This window comes from Myotis brandtii, unplaced genomic scaffold (genome assembly GCF_000412655.1).
Source record: "Myotis brandtii unplaced genomic scaffold, ASM41265v1 scaffold471, whole genome shotgun sequence".
NCBI classification, from domain to species: Eukaryota; Metazoa; Chordata; class Mammalia; order Chiroptera; family Vespertilionidae; genus Myotis; species Myotis brandtii.
This window is the reverse complement of record NW_005367989.1, coordinates 191,859-210,731: the sequence shown is the minus strand read 5'-3', so window position 1 is coordinate 210,731 and position 18,873 is coordinate 191,859. Positions and strand designations below refer to the sequence as shown.

The 18,873-nt window shown below is 40.3% G+C and overlaps 1 protein-coding gene across 1 annotated transcript in view; it reads left to right on the top strand.

Annotated features, from left to right (window-relative positions):
- The window catches only part of KCNQ5 (potassium channel, voltage gated KQT-like subfamily Q, member 5), a 188,203-nt gene that overhangs the window by 81,321 nt on the left and 88,009 nt on the right, over positions 1–18,873 (top strand). The window contains exons 6-7 of the mRNA XM_005875873.2: positions 9,855–9,965; positions 16,374–16,469. Coding sequence (XP_005875935.1) covers positions 9,855–9,965; positions 16,374–16,469 — 207 coding nt within the window. The remainder of the gene's footprint in view (positions 1–9,854; positions 9,966–16,373; positions 16,470–18,873) is intronic.

Genomic DNA, 18,873 nt, shown 5'->3' with positions numbered 1-18,873 from the left:
ACTTTCCATTATGTGTTAATCAAGACATTAAGGAATATATAGCTGGATACTTTTTAGTTAAAATTGTCTGCGTTGCACATAACAGACACCTTGCTAACTATGGAAGAATCCAGAATAAATAGGGAAATGAACGCGTCTTGAATGGAGTGTTTCTAAGTAAGTGTTTCTAGGCTTGGTGGGGGGAAAAAGGAAATTTCCTTTATTAAAAAAGCCCAAAGTATCAACATTAAATATCAACATGCAATTTGTGGCCCAGGGTAACAGTATCCCAGTGAATTCTAAATATCAGCTACTAAACTTCTTTCATTAAGAAGATGCTGAGAGCTATTTCCAAGAGCAACTTTTAGAGAAATACAATAGCGTGATCAGCACTGCTTAAAGCCAACAGAAATTCAAAGAAGTTTGTTCTCTGAAAACAATTCTGTGCTAGTGAATAATGGTACTTATTAGCTCATTGAGTAAGTGGGATAACCAATAAAAAAAGAGCCCAATACTAACAGCACAGCAAGTTCCAAGTCAAAAGTGGTCGCTACTGTTGATGTACCAGGGGTCCTCAAACTTTTTAAACAGGGGGCCAGTTCACTGTCCCTCAGACCGTTGGAGGGCCGGACTATAGTTTAAAAAAAAACTATGAACAAATTCCTATGCACACTGCACTTATCTTATTTTGAAGTGAAAAAACAAAACGGGAACAAATACAATATTTGTATTTGCATGTGGCCCGCGGGCCGTAGTTTGAGGACCCCTGAACATTGCTGTCCTGGATGTTAGCACCTTTATAACCAAAGAAACAAACAAAGCTATATGCTTCATGGCGGACCCAGAGCTTAAGCAAAGAAGCTGGGATTGGGGTTTGAGACGAAAAGATGTTCTGGGCTCTGAAGTGGCAACTGAAGGGTGTTGATGACAAAGGAAGCGGAGGAGGGGTGAGTGAGGTAAACCTAGTGGCTGAGATAGAGCCAGCTCCTGGAAGAAGGAGCTTCTGATTGCTGGGCAGAGCTCCATTTAATGTTATTTCCTGTTATTTTCTTTCTCTTTAGTTACTGTAGATTTATCCTGAAATAAACTTATAACAGTTTTTATTGCAGTTATTTTTTATTATCTTTTTTCCTGTTATTATTTTTCTCCTCTTGATTTGCTTTAGATTTGTTCTGAAATAACTTAAGATCAGGTTTTCCTGAAGTAATTTTTTCTTGTAATAACCTGGTAAAGACCAGCTGATCCTCTTTCTATTTACTGCTATTCCTATGATGAAGATACTGTTTGGGGTGGGGTTTTTTTTAATAAAATAAGTACAGTAGCATATAGTATAAATATACTCTTGAGTAGCATCTGAATATAACCTCCACCTTGAAATTATTACTTTAGGCATGTAGAAGAATTCAATATCAGCCAGAGTTAGTCCTATAATACATGCTGAATATCGTAACAATCTGTCTCAAAGCAAACAATATGGAAGGCTCTGTGTATAATATAGTATACTGTGTACTCAACAGGTTGTACCACCTACAAAATCTAAGAATAAGAAATGGTACAGATTTGTGGAATGAACAAAAATACCTTTGCCCTTGTTAATAATACCAGTTATAATTCTGAGAATCAACCCTCCTTACATTGGGTTTCCCAGGACGAAGTGTTTTCTGCAACTTTTATGAGCTGTTGTTTTCTGACTCAGTGCTGGTACATTAAATAAAAGTTAACAAAAGTTTCCTACCACCAATGCATTCCTGATGGTATCAAAGCCTTACTTGGCCGTGAGATAACCAACACACCAGTTCTAACTATTCAGGAATATTGCTAACCACCGAGTAAATACTGAAACATACATACCCCAGCCACTACCCACCAAAGCACCCTGGCTGTTAGGAGCATCGACAAGTCCCAAGCCTACCTAATCGCGTGCACTTATGAAGTACATTGGTCATAAGCCTCTTTGGAGAAATCTTTCCTGAGAACTCTGTTCCTTTTTTAATGTCATCTCACGCATGGTTCTGGACACTTTTGCTCAGTATTATTCCATAACTATTGAGCACATGCTATATAGAAAATGACAAAGTAATAGTCAGGAGACCTGGGTTCCAGCCCCATCGTTATGATTTAGTGAAGGTGTGATACTAAGCAATCATTTAATATCTCCATAAAATGGCTATTATGATGTTACCCAAACATGAAGTTGCTGTGTGTGTTAAATCGGGGCATGTAAATGTGCTTTATCGAGCACTGGACAAATGTTAGTCACTCCTGTTGTTACATATTTGACCACAAGCCTGGTAGGAAAATATAGAATGCTAATGCTCTGAGCTACCTGCTGCAGCAGAACCCAAATTATATGATGCCACCACCACAGGAGCTTCTGATGTTTAAAGATTGAAAACCTTTCCGATCTACTAGTTCAAGGTGACCAAATTTCAAAATTAACTGCACAGGTTCTGTGTACCCACTACCTGAAACCAGGTACTCAGGAGGTGACCCAAGGAAATGAGGAAAGGGGAAGGAGAAAAAGGAGAGGAGGGGAGGGTTGGGGAGGAGAGGAGAGGAGAAGGGAGGGGAGAAAAATTGTCGACAAACTGCCAATGATAATCATCCTCCCTTAAAGGACCCCCTTGTGGAGAAATTATACTGTGCTATGGAAATCTACAACTAGTATATTCTTAACTTGCTCACATGAATGAATTAGCTATAAACTAGTATTCTTAATTGTATCTTCCAAAGACCAATAAATTTTTGTTGATTTGTTGCTTGAAGGAAAGAAGAAAGGATTTATAACTCATGGTCTGGAATTAATTCTGCTATTTAAAAAAAAAACAACTAGCCTAACTGATGTCTAAATTATAATCTGGCCATAGCTTATGCCATCCCATTTTTTAAAATCAGAATTTGCATTTATTTTGTAGTGTTATTCCTAAGGAAGAATTCTTGATTGCTAAACACACTAAGTACTCCCAATGCACCTCAGGCTTTGCTAATGCAAATACACCTTTATGCCAATATTTGCAACCCACAGATTTTTCAGAAAATATCCTTTCTCACCTGGGTGACTGCAGTTGAGCATATGGAATATGAGGGCAAACATTTATCTGAGCTCTTCCTACCTGCCAAGTCACCTTCACGTAAATGGTCCCCCTGGCGGGGCAGCACGGCTGCCAGCCTTCCTGAGGCTGACGGGATGGAGCAGGGGCTGACGTCGCTTCCTCTCAGGCCCCCAGCTGTCCCATCAGGCACAGCCTGAGGACACATCTGCCAGCCTCCCCTCAGGCCATACAGGCTGGTTGGTGAATGGCCTCCTCTCACTTAATCAAAGTATTACTCTGACTGAAACTGCACTAAAAAGATACTGGAAATGTTTTAAATGTATCTTTTAATTTTTAAAAGTAAATTCAAAATTTTCATGATCGTTTCTAATGATATTGTAAGCACCATGGTCAAAAGTCAATGAGCAGCCCTGGCTGTTCAGTGGTTAGAGTGCCAGCCTGCCCACCAAAGGGTTGCAGGTCCAATCCCCAGCCCTGGTTGGGGCAAATGAGGGAGCCAGTCCATGAGTCAGTCTCTCTCTCTCTCTCTCTACCCCTTCCCTTCCTCTCTCTTCCATTCTCTCTAAAAATCAATGGAAAATATATCCTTCCATGAGGATTAACAACAACAACAAAAGTCAATGAGCAGTGTATAAAAAGATATACCACTATTAAAAGTTGGAATTTATTTCTATCATCTCCCCTTGCCTGGAACAATAATGTGATTAATCTGTCATTTGTTTGGAGTATGTTATTTCTTTATTTAGCTTATTAAGAAACAGTATCCTGTGTGGCATTGGCTAGCAAATTTATTATAATTCCCACGGCAAACCTATGCTAAATAAATAACTGGCAAAGAAAACAAAATGTCAGTGAGTAGGAATCAATAATAAGTGCATAAATAAATACAGAAATAAATCTTTGAAATGTAATCTATCTAGCATATGTTAGCTAGCATATCTCTTATAAACCCTGGAAGTAGATCAAAAATGGAATTATGCCCAATATAGTGGATTTCCTCCAAGTGTGATTTTCTGCAATCCCCTGAAGTTCACGTACACCGCCTCCCAAGTTTCCCTTGAAACAAGCTGCTGTTCCAGGAGCTCCCTGAAGAGCTGGTGCCTTCGGGGTCCTGTGCAAGCCCACCTTCCTCTGACTTTAGATCCACGCGAAAGGAATCATTACTGGGCCCAGCCGCTGACAGATTCACAAGTTTTCGGGAAGACAGACATGGGTCTATTGTTCGGCATAAGGATAAGAGGATAAGCATCAAAGGGGCTTCTGCTGTCCAGTCCATGGGCAGAGGACACGCTGATAACCATTAGCAGAGCCTTCCAAGTGCTAGGATAAGAAACATAATGTAGTTGTACTGTCCCAAGGAGACGCACTTGTACTTCCAGGACAGCTTGACCTGAAAGTCCAGAAAATCAGTGAACACCTATGCAAGCCTCATCTGAGGATGGTTTTACCGAATGCAGCCAGGCATTGCCTTAGAGAGACATCAGCTACATGGAATGGACGGGCCAGCATGAATTTATTGAGAAGGCTCACATATTTTTATTGTACGTTTAATCTTAGAAATGTCCTAATTTCATGTCTGCTGCTATCTCTCCATTCACATCAGAAAGCTCAGTGGTCCCCTTTTAGCCACAGGAAGTGAAATGATACGCCCAGGAAACCCCTCACCAACCTCCTCCCTGGCTCAGAGAGAGACAAACTGCCACTCTGTTGGCAGATCCTTCTCAAACCCTAGCCTGGCAATAAAAGGCCCCTGTGTTTTCAACCAAGCAACACGCGAGAGATGTTGAAATTGGAGTGACTTTGAAATCGGAGTGGAGGAAGTTGCTGTGACCAAGCTGCTGGTCATTCCAGTCTCCTGCACGTGATGAGACGTGATCATCCAGAAATCTGAACCAGAGTGCAGCGAAGGTAGGCAGAGTCTTTGCTGCCCCCAGAGGGACTCCAGGGTGCTGCTCTCAGAGTTCACAATACTCTCTTCTCCCGCACAAACCACCCTGTAAGACTGAGGGCAACCCTCTGGGAATGAGAGAGCAGGCATTCCTCTACTCAGAAAGCAACACTGAGCACGTCATCACTTGGCCATGTCTCATTCTTCCGAGCTAGAGGCAGTGGTTTAAAACCCACTCTCTAAGCACAGGGCCCAGGAGAATAATGCACATGTATTATGAGAATGTAAAGCAAACCGTGAAATGTGACATTATTGCTGTGACCAAACTATGAAATTTCTCCTTCAGTTTATTACAATTAATAAACGGCTGTAAAAGGATTAAGGTATTTTGTAGGAAAAGTGCAGTAGATTAAAATCTTTCCCATAGATTTAAGATTGGGAACCTGTAATAAAATTGAGCCAGATATTTTTTCTGCAAACCCAAGGAATCCCTTGGAGAGTCCCCTACTAATACTGTGGGTGGCATTTTACTAACTTGGTCACTGGGTTCCACTACAAAGTCCTTCTCTTCAACCTTGGATGGCCTTCCTCTGCTTCTGGTTGATTTGTACTTGATGCCTCTCACACCCTCACAGCCCAAGTCTTTTCCTCTGTTACATGCCTTTTTCTCCCCACAGGAAATCCAGTCATCTCCTTCACTGGAACTGAAGGGAACTGACTAGAACCTTCTCAGTCCTGCCCTCCACTCCCACTGTGTCCATCCACATTTCCTCCCCAGCGTGTAATAGGTGTCTTTTCACACTGCGAAGGCTAACCCTTCCAACTGTACCCTTGATTCTTTTTCCTCTGCCTCCTTGGGTACCTTACCCCATCATAAAACCATCACCCCTTCCCCCCTCAGTCTCATCCTCTCTGCAGACAGGTGCACATACATCCTGGAAAGCCTCTCCGCAAGTCAGGGAGTTCTCGCCCTCCCTCCGTTTGTCACCAATATTCTTGAAAGGATTCTTCATTGATTTACTAAATATTCATTGAGCTCCTTCTACTTTGTGGCAAGCATTGTGTTAGATATTAGGGAGCTAGCAAAGAGTAAAGACATGGTTCCTCCCTCTAGTAAAGGAAATAAGAGCCCTTCCACCAAAGAAAAAGACAGTGAACTACCACTAATGCCAAGTGCTCTTAAGAAACAAGGATCTGAAATTGACATGAACAGAGGTTCCATGATAGATGAAGTGGGTAGAGAAGGCCTCTCTGATGTTGGGGTCTTTTGGAGAAGATCTGAAGGATGAGAAAGAACCTGGGAAAGAGTGGGGAGAAGAGCAATTCTGGCTGAGGGAATAGGATGTGCAGAGGCCCTGAGGCAGAAATACACTGGCCTGTTTGAGCATCTGAAAGGACACTGTGATTAAAGGGTAGTGAGCAAGGGGGAAATCAGGATGTTCTTGGGGAGGTAGGCAGAGACCTGATCATGTAGGCCATAGTTAGGAGCTTAGAATTTATTCTGAATTCAATAAGTAGCCATTGAAGGGTTTTTAGAAAACAACAAGAAAAGGATACCCCTTGCAGGTGTGTGGAGAAGGAATTGGAAAGAGGCAAGAGCAAAGACAGAGCAATTAAGAGGCTGCAGTAGCAGCCTGTTCTACTGTGGTGGCAGGGAAGACAGAGTGAAGGGCATGAGTATGCAATATCTTTGGGAGATAGAAACAATGGGTCTCGCTGACATATTCAGTAAGAGGGGTGAGGGAAGGAGCAATTAGGATGACTCTGAGGCTTCTGACATGAGCAACTGGGTAAATGGTGCTGCTCTGAATTAGGATGAAAGGGGAAACATTTGGGGAGTAATGGGTTGGAAAGAAACAAGAGTTCTTTTAAACATGCTAAGTTTAAATGACTGTGCAACATCCAAATAGAAAAAAAATCAAGTGCAGATTTGTGAACCTGGAGTTCAGAAGAGTGGTCTGGCCTGGAAGTATAAATTTGGTGTGTTCAGCGTTAACATAGTATTTAAATCCATGAGAGTATTTAAGATCATCTGGGAATGGAAGAGGAGGGTGTGGAAGAGAAAGGAAAGTTAGAGGAAAATATAATTTTAAAAAACAGAAAAAGACCCAGAAACAACCCTCAAGAATCCAAAATTCAAGGGTTGACTAAATTAGGGGGAGCCACGTAAGAGGAGCCACCAAAGATATAAAGGGAAAACCAAAGAAGTGAGGAGAGGAGAGGAGAGAGAGTCTAGGAAGGGGTGGTCAGCTGAATGGAATGCTTCTGAAAAGTCTGGCATCGTGGAGTTTACCTCCCTCTATTGTTTCTGCCTCTAAAAATGTTAACCCTCCTTCAAAGCCCAGGTAAGATGACGTGACCACAGCAACCACTTAGTTAAAAATCACTAGTCTATCTCTGTATCAATATCTTTTCTCAGTCCTCATTCTCCTTGTTATCTATGAGCCTGTGACATCAGGGATCACCTGGTCCTTTGTGAAACTCTTCTCCATTAAGTTTACATTTCTATTACTCACTTTTAGTTCTCTTGTTTTTTTTTAAAAAATTCTTTTTTGATTTTACTTTCCCTTAAATGTCTGTGTTTCCTGAAGTGTCTTTGGGCCCCTTCTTTGAATGCTTTGCAATCTCCTTTATTCACAGAACTTCACCCTGTGCCTGAATCCAAAACCCAAATCTCATGCCAACCCCAATAATCTCTCTCTCTCAAGACTCAAGCTTTCAATCTCAATTTCCTGCTCAACATTTCTAGATCAGCATCACACTGACATTTTTAAAACCCTTTCTTGCAAAACCAAACTCTTCACCTTTGCTCCAAAGCTTTCTCTTCCTCATTATTATATTTTTATTTGTGGTACAACCATCTTCCCCTTGAAATTGTCAAGCCCTTGTTCACTTAGTCTTCCCCTTCATGCCAGGCAGTCAGTAAATGTATTCCTATTGAACTTCCTAAACACATCTCTTCCTCCTCCACTCCCATAGAGTCCCACTGCCACTGTTCCAGTCCCCTTGCCCTTCATTCTGCCAGATCTTGCAGAACCGCATAGGCCCTGGAGAGGAGCTGAGACTGTTCTAAGGGACATGGGAAGCCTCTAGGCCAGCCGTGGGCAAACTACGGCCTGTTTGAAATGAATAAAACTAAAAAAAAAAAAAGACCGTATCCTTTTATGTAATGATGTTTACTTTGAATTTATATTAGTTCACACAAACACTCCATCCATGCTTTTGTTCCGGCCCTCCGGTCCAGTTTAAGAACCCACTGTGGCCCTCGAGTCAAAAAGTTTGCCCACCCCTGAATTAGCTCAAAGAAATTTGTATTGAGGAAAATATAGCTCTTAATAAGCTCTTAAGACATGTGTCTTAGAAGTGGTCAAAGTCATAGACCCAGATCCTATTGCCAGACGTAATTTAACTCTGATTATTCAGGAAAAGGACTGAAAGCTTATAGAAAATGTCTAGCAGAAGAAGAGTGATTTTTACAGACCCATCCAAGCAGCATTCAGTCTTCTTCAGTCCAAGGAGCTACTGGACATTGTAGCATCCCATGTTCATGGACATGGTAGGCTCATCCACAGTGTGACTCAGAGCAGTCATACCACAGAGAATAACCTTGTAATAAAAGCCCTGCCTTTTTATGGCAGAGTTGGGTCTTGAAGACGGGCCGGATCCGGCCCGTTTGAAATGAATAAAACTAAAAAAAAAAAAAAGACCGTATCCTTTTATGTAATGATGTTTACTTTGAATTTATATTAGTTCACACAAACACTCCATCCATGCTTTTGTTCCGGCCCTCCAGTCCAGTTTAAGAACCCATTGTGGCCCTCGAGTCAAAAAGTTTGCCCACCCCTGCTCTAGGCAGTTGACCATGGGAGAGACAAAGAAACTCCCTGATCTGGTTAATCTCCCCTTTCACTAATCCTCTTCAGACCTACCTGAACAACTGAACAACTTATGCTTTCCAGAACCTACCCTATTTCTTCTCATTACTGTGCAGCTGGTCACCCTCACCCAGATCACCCTCTTTATCATTTCTGCCTCTCAAAATATTAGTCCTGTCCTGGCTAGTGTGGCTTAGTTGATTGAATGTCATCCCATGCACCAAAATGTTGCTGGTTCGATTCCCAGTCAGGGCACATGCCCAGGTTTCAGGCTCGATCCCCAGTAGGGGATATGCAGAAGGAAGCCCATTGATATGTCTCTCTCACATCAATGTTTCTCTCTCTCTCCCTCTCCCTTCCTCTCTCTCTAAAACATACATATATGTTCTTTGAAGAAGGATATATATATATATATATCCTTCAAAGCCTAGGTTTAATGACATCTCCCAGTAAAGCCTCTTCAACCACCCAAGCTGGTAATCATCTGTTCTCTGAATTCCCATGGCAGATTAACTGTGCATCCATAATAATACCTGTCTTGCTTTTTTGTTTCAATGATTTTTGTGTGACATGTCTCCCCTCTTATGCCGTAAATATCTCAGGACAAGAACTATGTACCTCTTGTTTTTGTTCCACTACAAATCATAACACGTACCTTGCATGCACCAGACCTTTAGGAAATGTCTGCCAAGGTAATAAATGAACAGCCATAATTGACATAAATTATTGTTTTGTGTACTGAATCAGTCCTAAATCCTCGGTGCTATCATTTCTGTATCACTGATGGTTATCCACTCACTTAAATAACCTTTCTTTGAATGCACTTAGAAAAGATGGAAAACTGTGTTATAAAGTAGGAACAAGTATGTAGGTTATTCCCTATCTTAAACAAAGAGAAGTTCTGTTATGCGTCATGGAAAATTAAAGCACAGTAATAAAATGAGCCAACAAGACTTGTTGAATACTGATTTAGTGGAAACGTTGCTTTGCCTCCTGTTCATAGGTCCTGACTTTCCTCTCACGTACTTAAGCTGCACGTTCTATTTATTTTGTTTTTAGATTACATTGACAACGATTGGCTATGGAGACAAAACTCCCCTAACTTGGCTGGGAAGATTGCTTTCTGCAGGCTTTGCGCTCCTTGGCATTTCTTTCTTTGCACTTCCTGCCGTGAGTATCTTCGCAAAAATAAAGCAGTTTAAATTCGATCTTAGAGGTTTGTTAGTATGAGCTTTCACAAATTGATATGCCCAGGAACATATCTATATCATATACAAATATAATTTTTCTGATATAATGTTGAGTTTTCTACATATATCCATGTGGACAATGTATAAAATACAGTCTTCTCTTGGAGACGCTTAACCTGGGAGTTTTATACCAGCTAGGTCTTTATGAACAAATAACAATTCAGATAGCATCACCTCTCAGTCCACATGCTACTAATACATTTAGAAGATTTGTAAAGACCGAAAGATTTCTTTTTAAACCGATGGTTCCAATTTGGTTTATACTGTGTGCTACTGAAGAGGAGGATGTGCACAAGTGGGGTATTTACTTCTCCCAGTCCATTTGTGTGAAAATCATATGACCTTAAAGGGTTTTCATTATATCAGATGATTTATTCTTTGTGTCATCATCATTGATTTTTCATAATGAGCAGTTTCTGCATCTTATCAGAATGGAGAACACATTTATCTTCGCCCAAGTTTCTGATTATTTTCTCCTTAATGGATGAAGCTTGTCTTTCCGATCATTGTGTCTCCTCTTATTTCCTTAAAGGAAATTGGTCAAGATATTACAATCTGCCTCCATCCACAAGCTGTCACTTTTTTCATGTCACCCCTCATGGGGGGAACAGAGCCAACAAAAAGGAGTTTTGAAAGGAGTGGCAGCAGTCATGCTTAAGGAAAAAATAGCCCCAGTTTCACTTCAGACATGAGCTGACTCGTCACAGTCTCTGCCTAGCAGAGACCCAGGGCACCCTTCCAAGGGAAGCCAGGCGAGTGGGGATTTTCAACACCATGGCCTTGAGCTCATGGGCTCCTTCTGTGCCTGTGAACGAGTGCAGAGGGGCTTGTCCTTCCCATGGCCACTGCCAACTCCAGATCGCCCAGCTGGTTCTGCGCAGACCACACAGAATCACAGAGAAGAGACTGAAAGACCATGCAGAAGCTTGAGCAGGAGACCTCATTTTGAATTCTAGTTTTGTCAGGAACTACCTATGTGACTGTTCCAGTTCTCTAGGGCTGCTGTAAGAAAGCATCACAGACTGGGTGGTTTAATCAGCAGAAATGCATTGTCTCACAGTTCTGGAGGCTAGAAGTCCAGAATCAAGAAGATGACAGCATTGGTTCTTTTTGAGGGCCATGAGAGAAGAATGCTGGCCTCTTTCCTTGGTTTGTGGATAGCCATCTTCTCCCTGAGTCTTTACATTGTCTTTCTCTCTACATCAGTGTCCCAATCTTTTAAGAACTCCAGTCTTATTGAGTAAGGACCTACCCCAATGACCTCATTGTAACCTGATTACCTCTGAAAAGACCTTGTCTCCAAACAGGGTCAGCGTCTGAAGTAGTAGGGATTAGGATTCCAACATATGAATTTTGGAGGGAAGCCATTCCGCCCATAGCAACAACCTTGGGTACATTTATTCATCTATATAATGGAGAAAGAATTATTATACCCTGAGAAATTTTGTGAAGACCTATGTGATAATGTCAGTCCAGTGCTTGTCATAAAAAAAATTTCCTATATGCATCCAGATGTATGTTTCCTGTTGTGAAATGAAAAAAAAATCAAGGAGAGTAAAAACAGCATCTGACTTATTCAGAGTCAACTTACCTGTTTACCTCAACAGTTTAGAGCAGAGCAGCAATTCGCTCAATAATCAGATTTCCTACAGGAAAAACCTGTAAATAAAATGCATTCTTGGGCTTTTTCCCCAAAATAATGGCACAAAATGCCTGCTGCTTTTGTGTTTATACTTAACCTGAGGCCACATGTGTAACAACTCTGATCCAGTGAAAACCTACAAATAGGGAAGTAGGCAACTTCTGGGCTGTTAGAATCAACAACAGTGTATGTGCTGTCCTCATCAGCGAGCCTCTTAAGACCTACGCATGAACTTTTCTTAACTTAGAGGAAAACTTGATAGTTTCAAAATTCCTTGAAGATTATAAACAGCAAATGAAAAGGTAGGCTGATAGAACAAACAGGAAGAGATGGTGAAAGACTAACAAGGGAAAGAATAAAAAATCTGTAGGAAGCAAGCAGACGTAAGTGTTCCAAATGTGTAAAGACCAGGGCCCAATTAGTGTTAGGGTCACCACACCTCCAGGAGCTGGTTGCATCTGTCAGAGAGATAGCAGGTCCCCAACATGAAACTCTGAACTATGTCTCTCTGCTCAGTTCAAGATCAGAGACTAAATAATCATTCTTGGAAATGCTTCCCAATGAAGTGATTATAATTTTTATTTATGCCAATTAAATCAATATATGTTGGAAATATAAAAACTTGCTTGCACAGAACAGAACATTCCCTAACAATGCCAAGAAAAGTAAACTTTACCATGAATCTTTTTACTGCAACCTCACATCAGGTACAGAGTTCTTATATATTTTTTTAGTATGTTTTTATTGAATTTAGAAAGGAAAGAAGGGGAAGGAAGAGAGACATAGAAACATCAATGATGAGAAAGAAACATCAACATTGATCAGCTGTCTCCTGCACACCCCCTACTGAGGATCAAGCCCGAAACTGGGGCATGTGCTCTGACTGGAATCCAACCGTTGACTCCAACCGGTGACCTCTAATTCTCAGCCACTGAACCACACTAGCCAGGCTCTTATACATTTAATGAAAGACTATATTGTTCATATATACCTTTAAAAAAAACAAGGTGACTGGAATTGCCACTATGTTTGTGCACCCACTGGCCGCTGATGTGTTGTCTGAGATTTAGGATAGTGCATTGGCATTTTGCTATGAAAGTTAGAGGTGCATTATGGGCCACCACTGTTTGGGGTTTCTCCCACCCAGGAAACCTGAGGACAAAGAAAGAGAAGAGCCTTTTCCCATCTTCCCCTCAAAGCTGAAGGACTCTCCTGCACATCACAGAGGCATACAGGTCAGCCTCTCCAAGCTCCTCTGGGAGGTTACTTTCCCTGAGGCCCACTGCCTCCCGGGGCTAACAGGCTAAGGAGCTCGCAGGGGCAGCCCCAACTTCAGCATCACCCTGAGGAACAGGGCTTCCTACCCTTCAGGGCGTGCCCTTCCCTCCTTCAAGGAGTGGCTTTCAGTCTAGTCTGTTTACCATGTGTGGGGTACAAATTGGGCTCATTTAATCTGGAAGATAATAGGGATAAATATTTTAAATGTCTACCAAAACATCTTTTCTTGCCACTTAGTATATGTATCACCTCTTGGCATAATACTAAAACTCAAAACCTAAAAATGTAAGTTAGGTGATATGAGAAAATGAATTAAAACAAAACTCAATTTCTAAGAAGTTGTATTTGTTGGTGTCAATAGTTGAAGGGAAGGCACACAAATTACATATATATATGTAAGTTACATGTGAGTATACATAAACTTACATTAATATATATACATAATAGACTTTAACACACTTCCAGTTAGGTTCGCTATGTTGTATCCTCAGAGACACAGGAGAAGACTGGAATGGAGCCATCATGAGATGACCAGCAGACCTGGTTTAATAATAGTTGTAATATACAGTCTGGTGCAAGAGATGGGAACAAACGTTTACTATTAATGTTTCTAAGCAATACCAATAAGATTTTCAGCACATTTTAATTTTTTTGGCAGATGTTAAGTCTGTGATTTGTAGGGCCTGTCTTCATTTTTCAAGAAGGATTTAACTCTGGACCTCATACCCCCATACGAAGTGCTCCAGAATGGTAGCTATTGCTGTTAATGCAATATCTACAAAATCAGAATTAGGCTGCATATGAGTGGTTTATATATAATACATAGTACAAATATGTGCTATAAGCTCAAATGCTTCCTATTCTCCTACATGTTTATACTTCATGAAAATTGACATCAAAAGGAAAATAACTAGCCCTAACCGGTTTGGCTCAGTGGATAGAGCATCAACTTGTGGACTGAAGGGTTCCAGGTTCGATTCCGGTCAAGGGCATGTTGTGGGCACGTCCCCAGTAGGGGGTGTGCAGGAGGCAGCTGATCGATGTTTCTCTCGCATCAATGTTTCTAACTCTCTATCCCTCTCCCTTCCTCTCTGTAAAAAAAAAATCAATACAATATATATTTTCAAAAAAAGGAAAATAACTAAATCTTTCCTAAATGATTTTAAATAGCAGAAAAAAAATTAAAAGTTAGGATTAACTATAGTTGATCTGGATTTGAAAATGGAGGGCCATTTTTATAACCTCTAATGAAGGGAAATGTTTAAATCTAAAATCAAGGCTATACAGTCCCAGTTTTTATCAAGTTTAGTTTGTGCAATCACAAGCTATATGAGATGAAGATCTTAGCAAGAGACAGTCTCTGAAAAAGAAATGGAAAACAGAACCTATGACATAATTTCTAATTTTATGATAGTCATTTACCCTAGCTAATAATAGAGTTGATCATTGCTCATTAATAGTATTATATAACTATTTTAAACATGCAGTAGTCCCCCCTTTTCTGAGGTTCCACTTTCTGTGGTTTCAGTGACCAATGGTCAATCTTGATTGGAAAACATTAAATGGAAAATTCCAGAAATAAACAAGTCATAGTTTTAAATTGCATGCCGTTCTGAGTAGTGTAATGAAATCTCCTGTCCTCGTGCTCGGTCCCGCCTGGGACTTTGTCCAGCGTATCCATGCTGTAAACCCTATCCCACCCATTAGTCACTTAGTCATCTCTGTTATCAAACCAGTTATCAGACACAGAGAGAAAGACCACACTCACATAACTTAAATTACAGTGTACCGTTACGATTGTTTTATTTTATTACTTTGTTGTTAATCTCTTACTGTGCCTAATTTATAAATTCAACTTTATCGTAGGTATGTGTGAATAGAAAAAAAACAGTACATATAGGCTTCGGTACTATCTCTGGTTTTAGGCATCTACTGGGGGTCTTGGAACATATCCCCGTGAATAACTGGGGGGACCACTATAATCACATTACTTATTATCTGGTTATTGTCACAGATGTACTCAGAATTGTGGCTTCTCAAGATAAGAAGGAAGGTTCAAGGTTATCTAGAGTGCAAACATATCTTAGCCAAGTTTCATCCCGCTGAGACTTACCACCTCCTAAAGAAGAGAAACCCACCACCTCCCAGGCAGCCGATACCATCTTTGAGCTTCTTTGAAGAAATAAAGAAAAGAAAAACAACCATTCCTTATCTGTGGCGAATACTGACTTAGCGCTTGTCAGATACCCATCTCTCACCAAAGGGTTAGACTCCTTGAAGTTTAATAAAAAGCTAATAATTTATAGCTAGCACGTAACATCCACAGACTTGAAAGCAGTGATGCTCCATGTCCCATGGCAATAAACTGGAGACTTACAAAGCCCGGAGACTGGATTTAGCAAGCTCTGAAAGCCAGCACGGGGCTGACACACAGCATCTTGAGTCCACAGTGTTAGACCAAAGCAAAGTGAGAAGAGGGGAGCATTTCAAAGAGCCAGAACTTTGGCAGATGGAGATGATACACAAGCAAGCCAGGCCAAAAATTAACATAAACATAAGAGGGACATACTAATCTTACCAACCCCAAAATCTGAATAGGTGAGCCAAGACCAAAAGGTAAGGAATACCAAAACAGTGAGATTAAAACTCAGAGAAACAGGAATGTGCTTTGCAATAATAACCCATGTTCTTGTCTTTATTGTACAAACAGGCAAAATGGAAAACCTCCTATGTCTTGAAAACTGAGTGTTTGTTTGTCTCACCTGAAAAATTGTCCTCCCCTCCCCTTTCACTTTATTTTGGTAGGTGTAGACTTATAGCATTATGAGAACTAAACGGGGACAGATTTTAAACACTCTCCACACCCCCCCCCCATTTCACAAATAGAAAATTCAGTTATTTCATCGAAGTGCTAGAAACACTCCCATGTCCACAGCAGCAAGACTTTAACTCTTCCAAATTTCATATCCACTTCTATCCAAAAGCAGAATTCATGTCCTCCATATTCCACCACTGGGTAGGACCATTTACTCTAACTTAGGCAGAAAGAAATGTTAGAGAGGGCACACAAAAGACATTTTTTAATGGTGATTTTTATTTGTAGAGTGCCTCTACCATATCATAAGAGACAATAACTGGCAATGCCTGGTTGATTTACTAAAGAACGGAAGTTATTATATTCCTAGGCAGTCTTGCCCAACAACTTGCCATTGGCCACTGGTATTATAATAGAAGTGAATAGTGTTTGTGTTAATAAGTTTGTTTTAATATTTCTGGACAGGTTGCATACATACTGTGTCTTTTCTCAGCCTCTTTTTAGAAGTTGTGTTTTTGGGTGTGTGTTTTAATTTTTAACAGTGCTATTGGGAGAGAAAAGAACTTGAGTGTTATTTTTGTATTTTGTTCCAGGGCATTCTTGGCTCAGGTTTTGCATTAAAAGTACAAGAACAGCACCGCCAGAAACACTTTGAGAAAAGAAGGAACCCAGCTGCCAACCTCATTCAGGTAAATGTCAATGTAATAGGTAGATGGCAACATCTGTCTTCATAAGTGTTTGCTGGGTCATTTTCCAATCTCTGTGCTCCATTGCTTTCAAGCTACTGTTTTGGGGCGTGTGTGTGTGTGTGTGTGGTGTTTAATGAAGCTGGAACTTAATGTACAGTCTTAGATTTGAGCAAGTGCCCCCCATCCCAAACAGAAAAATAATATATATTTTCAGTAAATGGTCCATGTGTTGTTCGGGTTAATTAGCCGTGCCAGCAAGGCCATGTAGAGGTTAGCAGCTGTGTTGCTCCTGGAATAACCTAATATGTCTTATGAATTACTTGGTGACATATAATTGATCATTAAGTGATGGAGCAGAACATGTAATTGTTCCCTGCATTACACGTACTTTCTGCAGCAGAACGGATGCCACTGATCTGCAGAACAATGTATTTGTTTAGAATGTCAAGGTTTAGTACCTGTGGGATCATTTTTAATGCCGTCTAGAGCAATTACTTGAAATAGTTATTTTTAAGAGCTGGTGGGATTATGGAATACATAAGTGTTTGAGAATGTGAAAATCATTAGCATATTATTTGAAAGCTAACTCATAACAATATATAGTTTAACTTTTTGTGTGTATGTGTGTGTGTATAACTCAGGATTTGCTTCAGTACTAAAAGAAACCCTCATCCTTTGCCATCCATATCTTTTGGGCATAGCACCATCCTAGAACCAAGTTGTTTAAGAATCACAAAATATACTTTTTATAGATCCACAAGATGGATTTGGTATTGAATTATGGACACAATGATTATACAGTCTAGTTTCCTCCCTCCTTGCCAGCCAGTGGGAGGTCCAGAACTCCTAACTAAGGGGTTTGGGCTGGTGACCTGAGGTGCTAGGAGACTTGTCTTCATGCTGGAGTAACATGCACATTGTTTTCATTTAGATTGTAGGTTTAAGTGGGTGGGTTGCGGGATGGGGGAACCATTACACGACCCTACCCTTAGCCTTTCCCTGTGGCCATGATATGAAGTACCTCCAACAGAAATGGACCAAGAGGAAAAAGTGGGTGAGCGTGGCTCAGTTATATTATGAAAGAGATCTGTTTTGTATCTGATGATTAAATGAGGATATTAGTTTTTAAATCAAGCTATTCTGCAACTATTGACAAGGAAATTGGCCATTGGGCATGACTCCTAATATGAACCACTGAGAGTCTCTATCTTTTTAAAAATGTCTAGGTTTTAAAAGAGCACTAAAGATAAAGTAAGCTTTGTTTGCTTGAAGGAAAAAATCCCTAAGTGGTAGGAGTTTAAGATCTAAATCCAAATGATGAAAGAGGTGTCACAGACTCTAGTGTACGCACAGCTGCCCCCAGCACAGATACCCTTCCATCATTTGATTCTTCTTAACTAGTTGTGAAGGCATTTCCATACTTCAAAAGAACTTTTCTCCTTACTGTTTTTATCTTTTAATTATCCTTGCATCTATTTCTTATTTATTAATTTCAGAACAATGTTTTCCAATCTGTGAATATAGAAGTTATTTCATAGATTCCTTGCATCCATCCAGATAACAAGCCCTAGCTATGTATGGAACCAATGATATATCTTACACATATCTAGACTGCTTTCTCATGAATACAGTTCAAATTTATTTAAAACCCTTATAAGTTATTTATTAGCTTTCTATTGTATATTTTATCAATCAACACATACTCAAAATACAGCCACTTCTGTGTATAGATCTTTGATACTTCTGGATGTTAAAAAGGGGCTCTATATCAAAAAAATCTTACAATATTAACTATTCTGTTAGAAAGTCAGCCCTCTGAGGAATTTTTATGCATGTATTCCTTGTGATGATATAGAGCTGTGCTGCCCAGTGCAGTGACCACTAGCTGTATGTGGCTATTTAAGTTTAGAAAGTCAATTCCTCAGTGACACTAGCCACATTCCAAGTGTTCGATAACCATATGTGGCTATTGGCCATCATATTGCACAAGGCAGATATCAAGACTAATAGGAGAACCTTTCCTAATCTACTTATCATTATCAACTACTAAATTGTGCAAAAACAATTTCCAACTGAACTTGAAAATAGACTACCACTCCTGCAGCAAATCATTGGACCAAAGACATTTATATCTCCACAGTCATAGCAAGGCAAGGCCTTCCTCTTACGTGGAGGAGAGGCTGACTGAACAGTTTTGCCTGGAGAGCTAAAAGTATATTTTATGGAATTCTGTTATGTAAACATTGTGATCAATAATTGAACTTGTACAAATGTTGGGTAGCAATAGAGTGAAACCACTAATATTTCTTTTACTTAAAACTTTAGCTCATGTGTTGTTCTGAACAACAACAAAAAAAAGACTGTAGCCCTAGCTATAGAGTGTTACCCCGTGGACTGAAGGGTC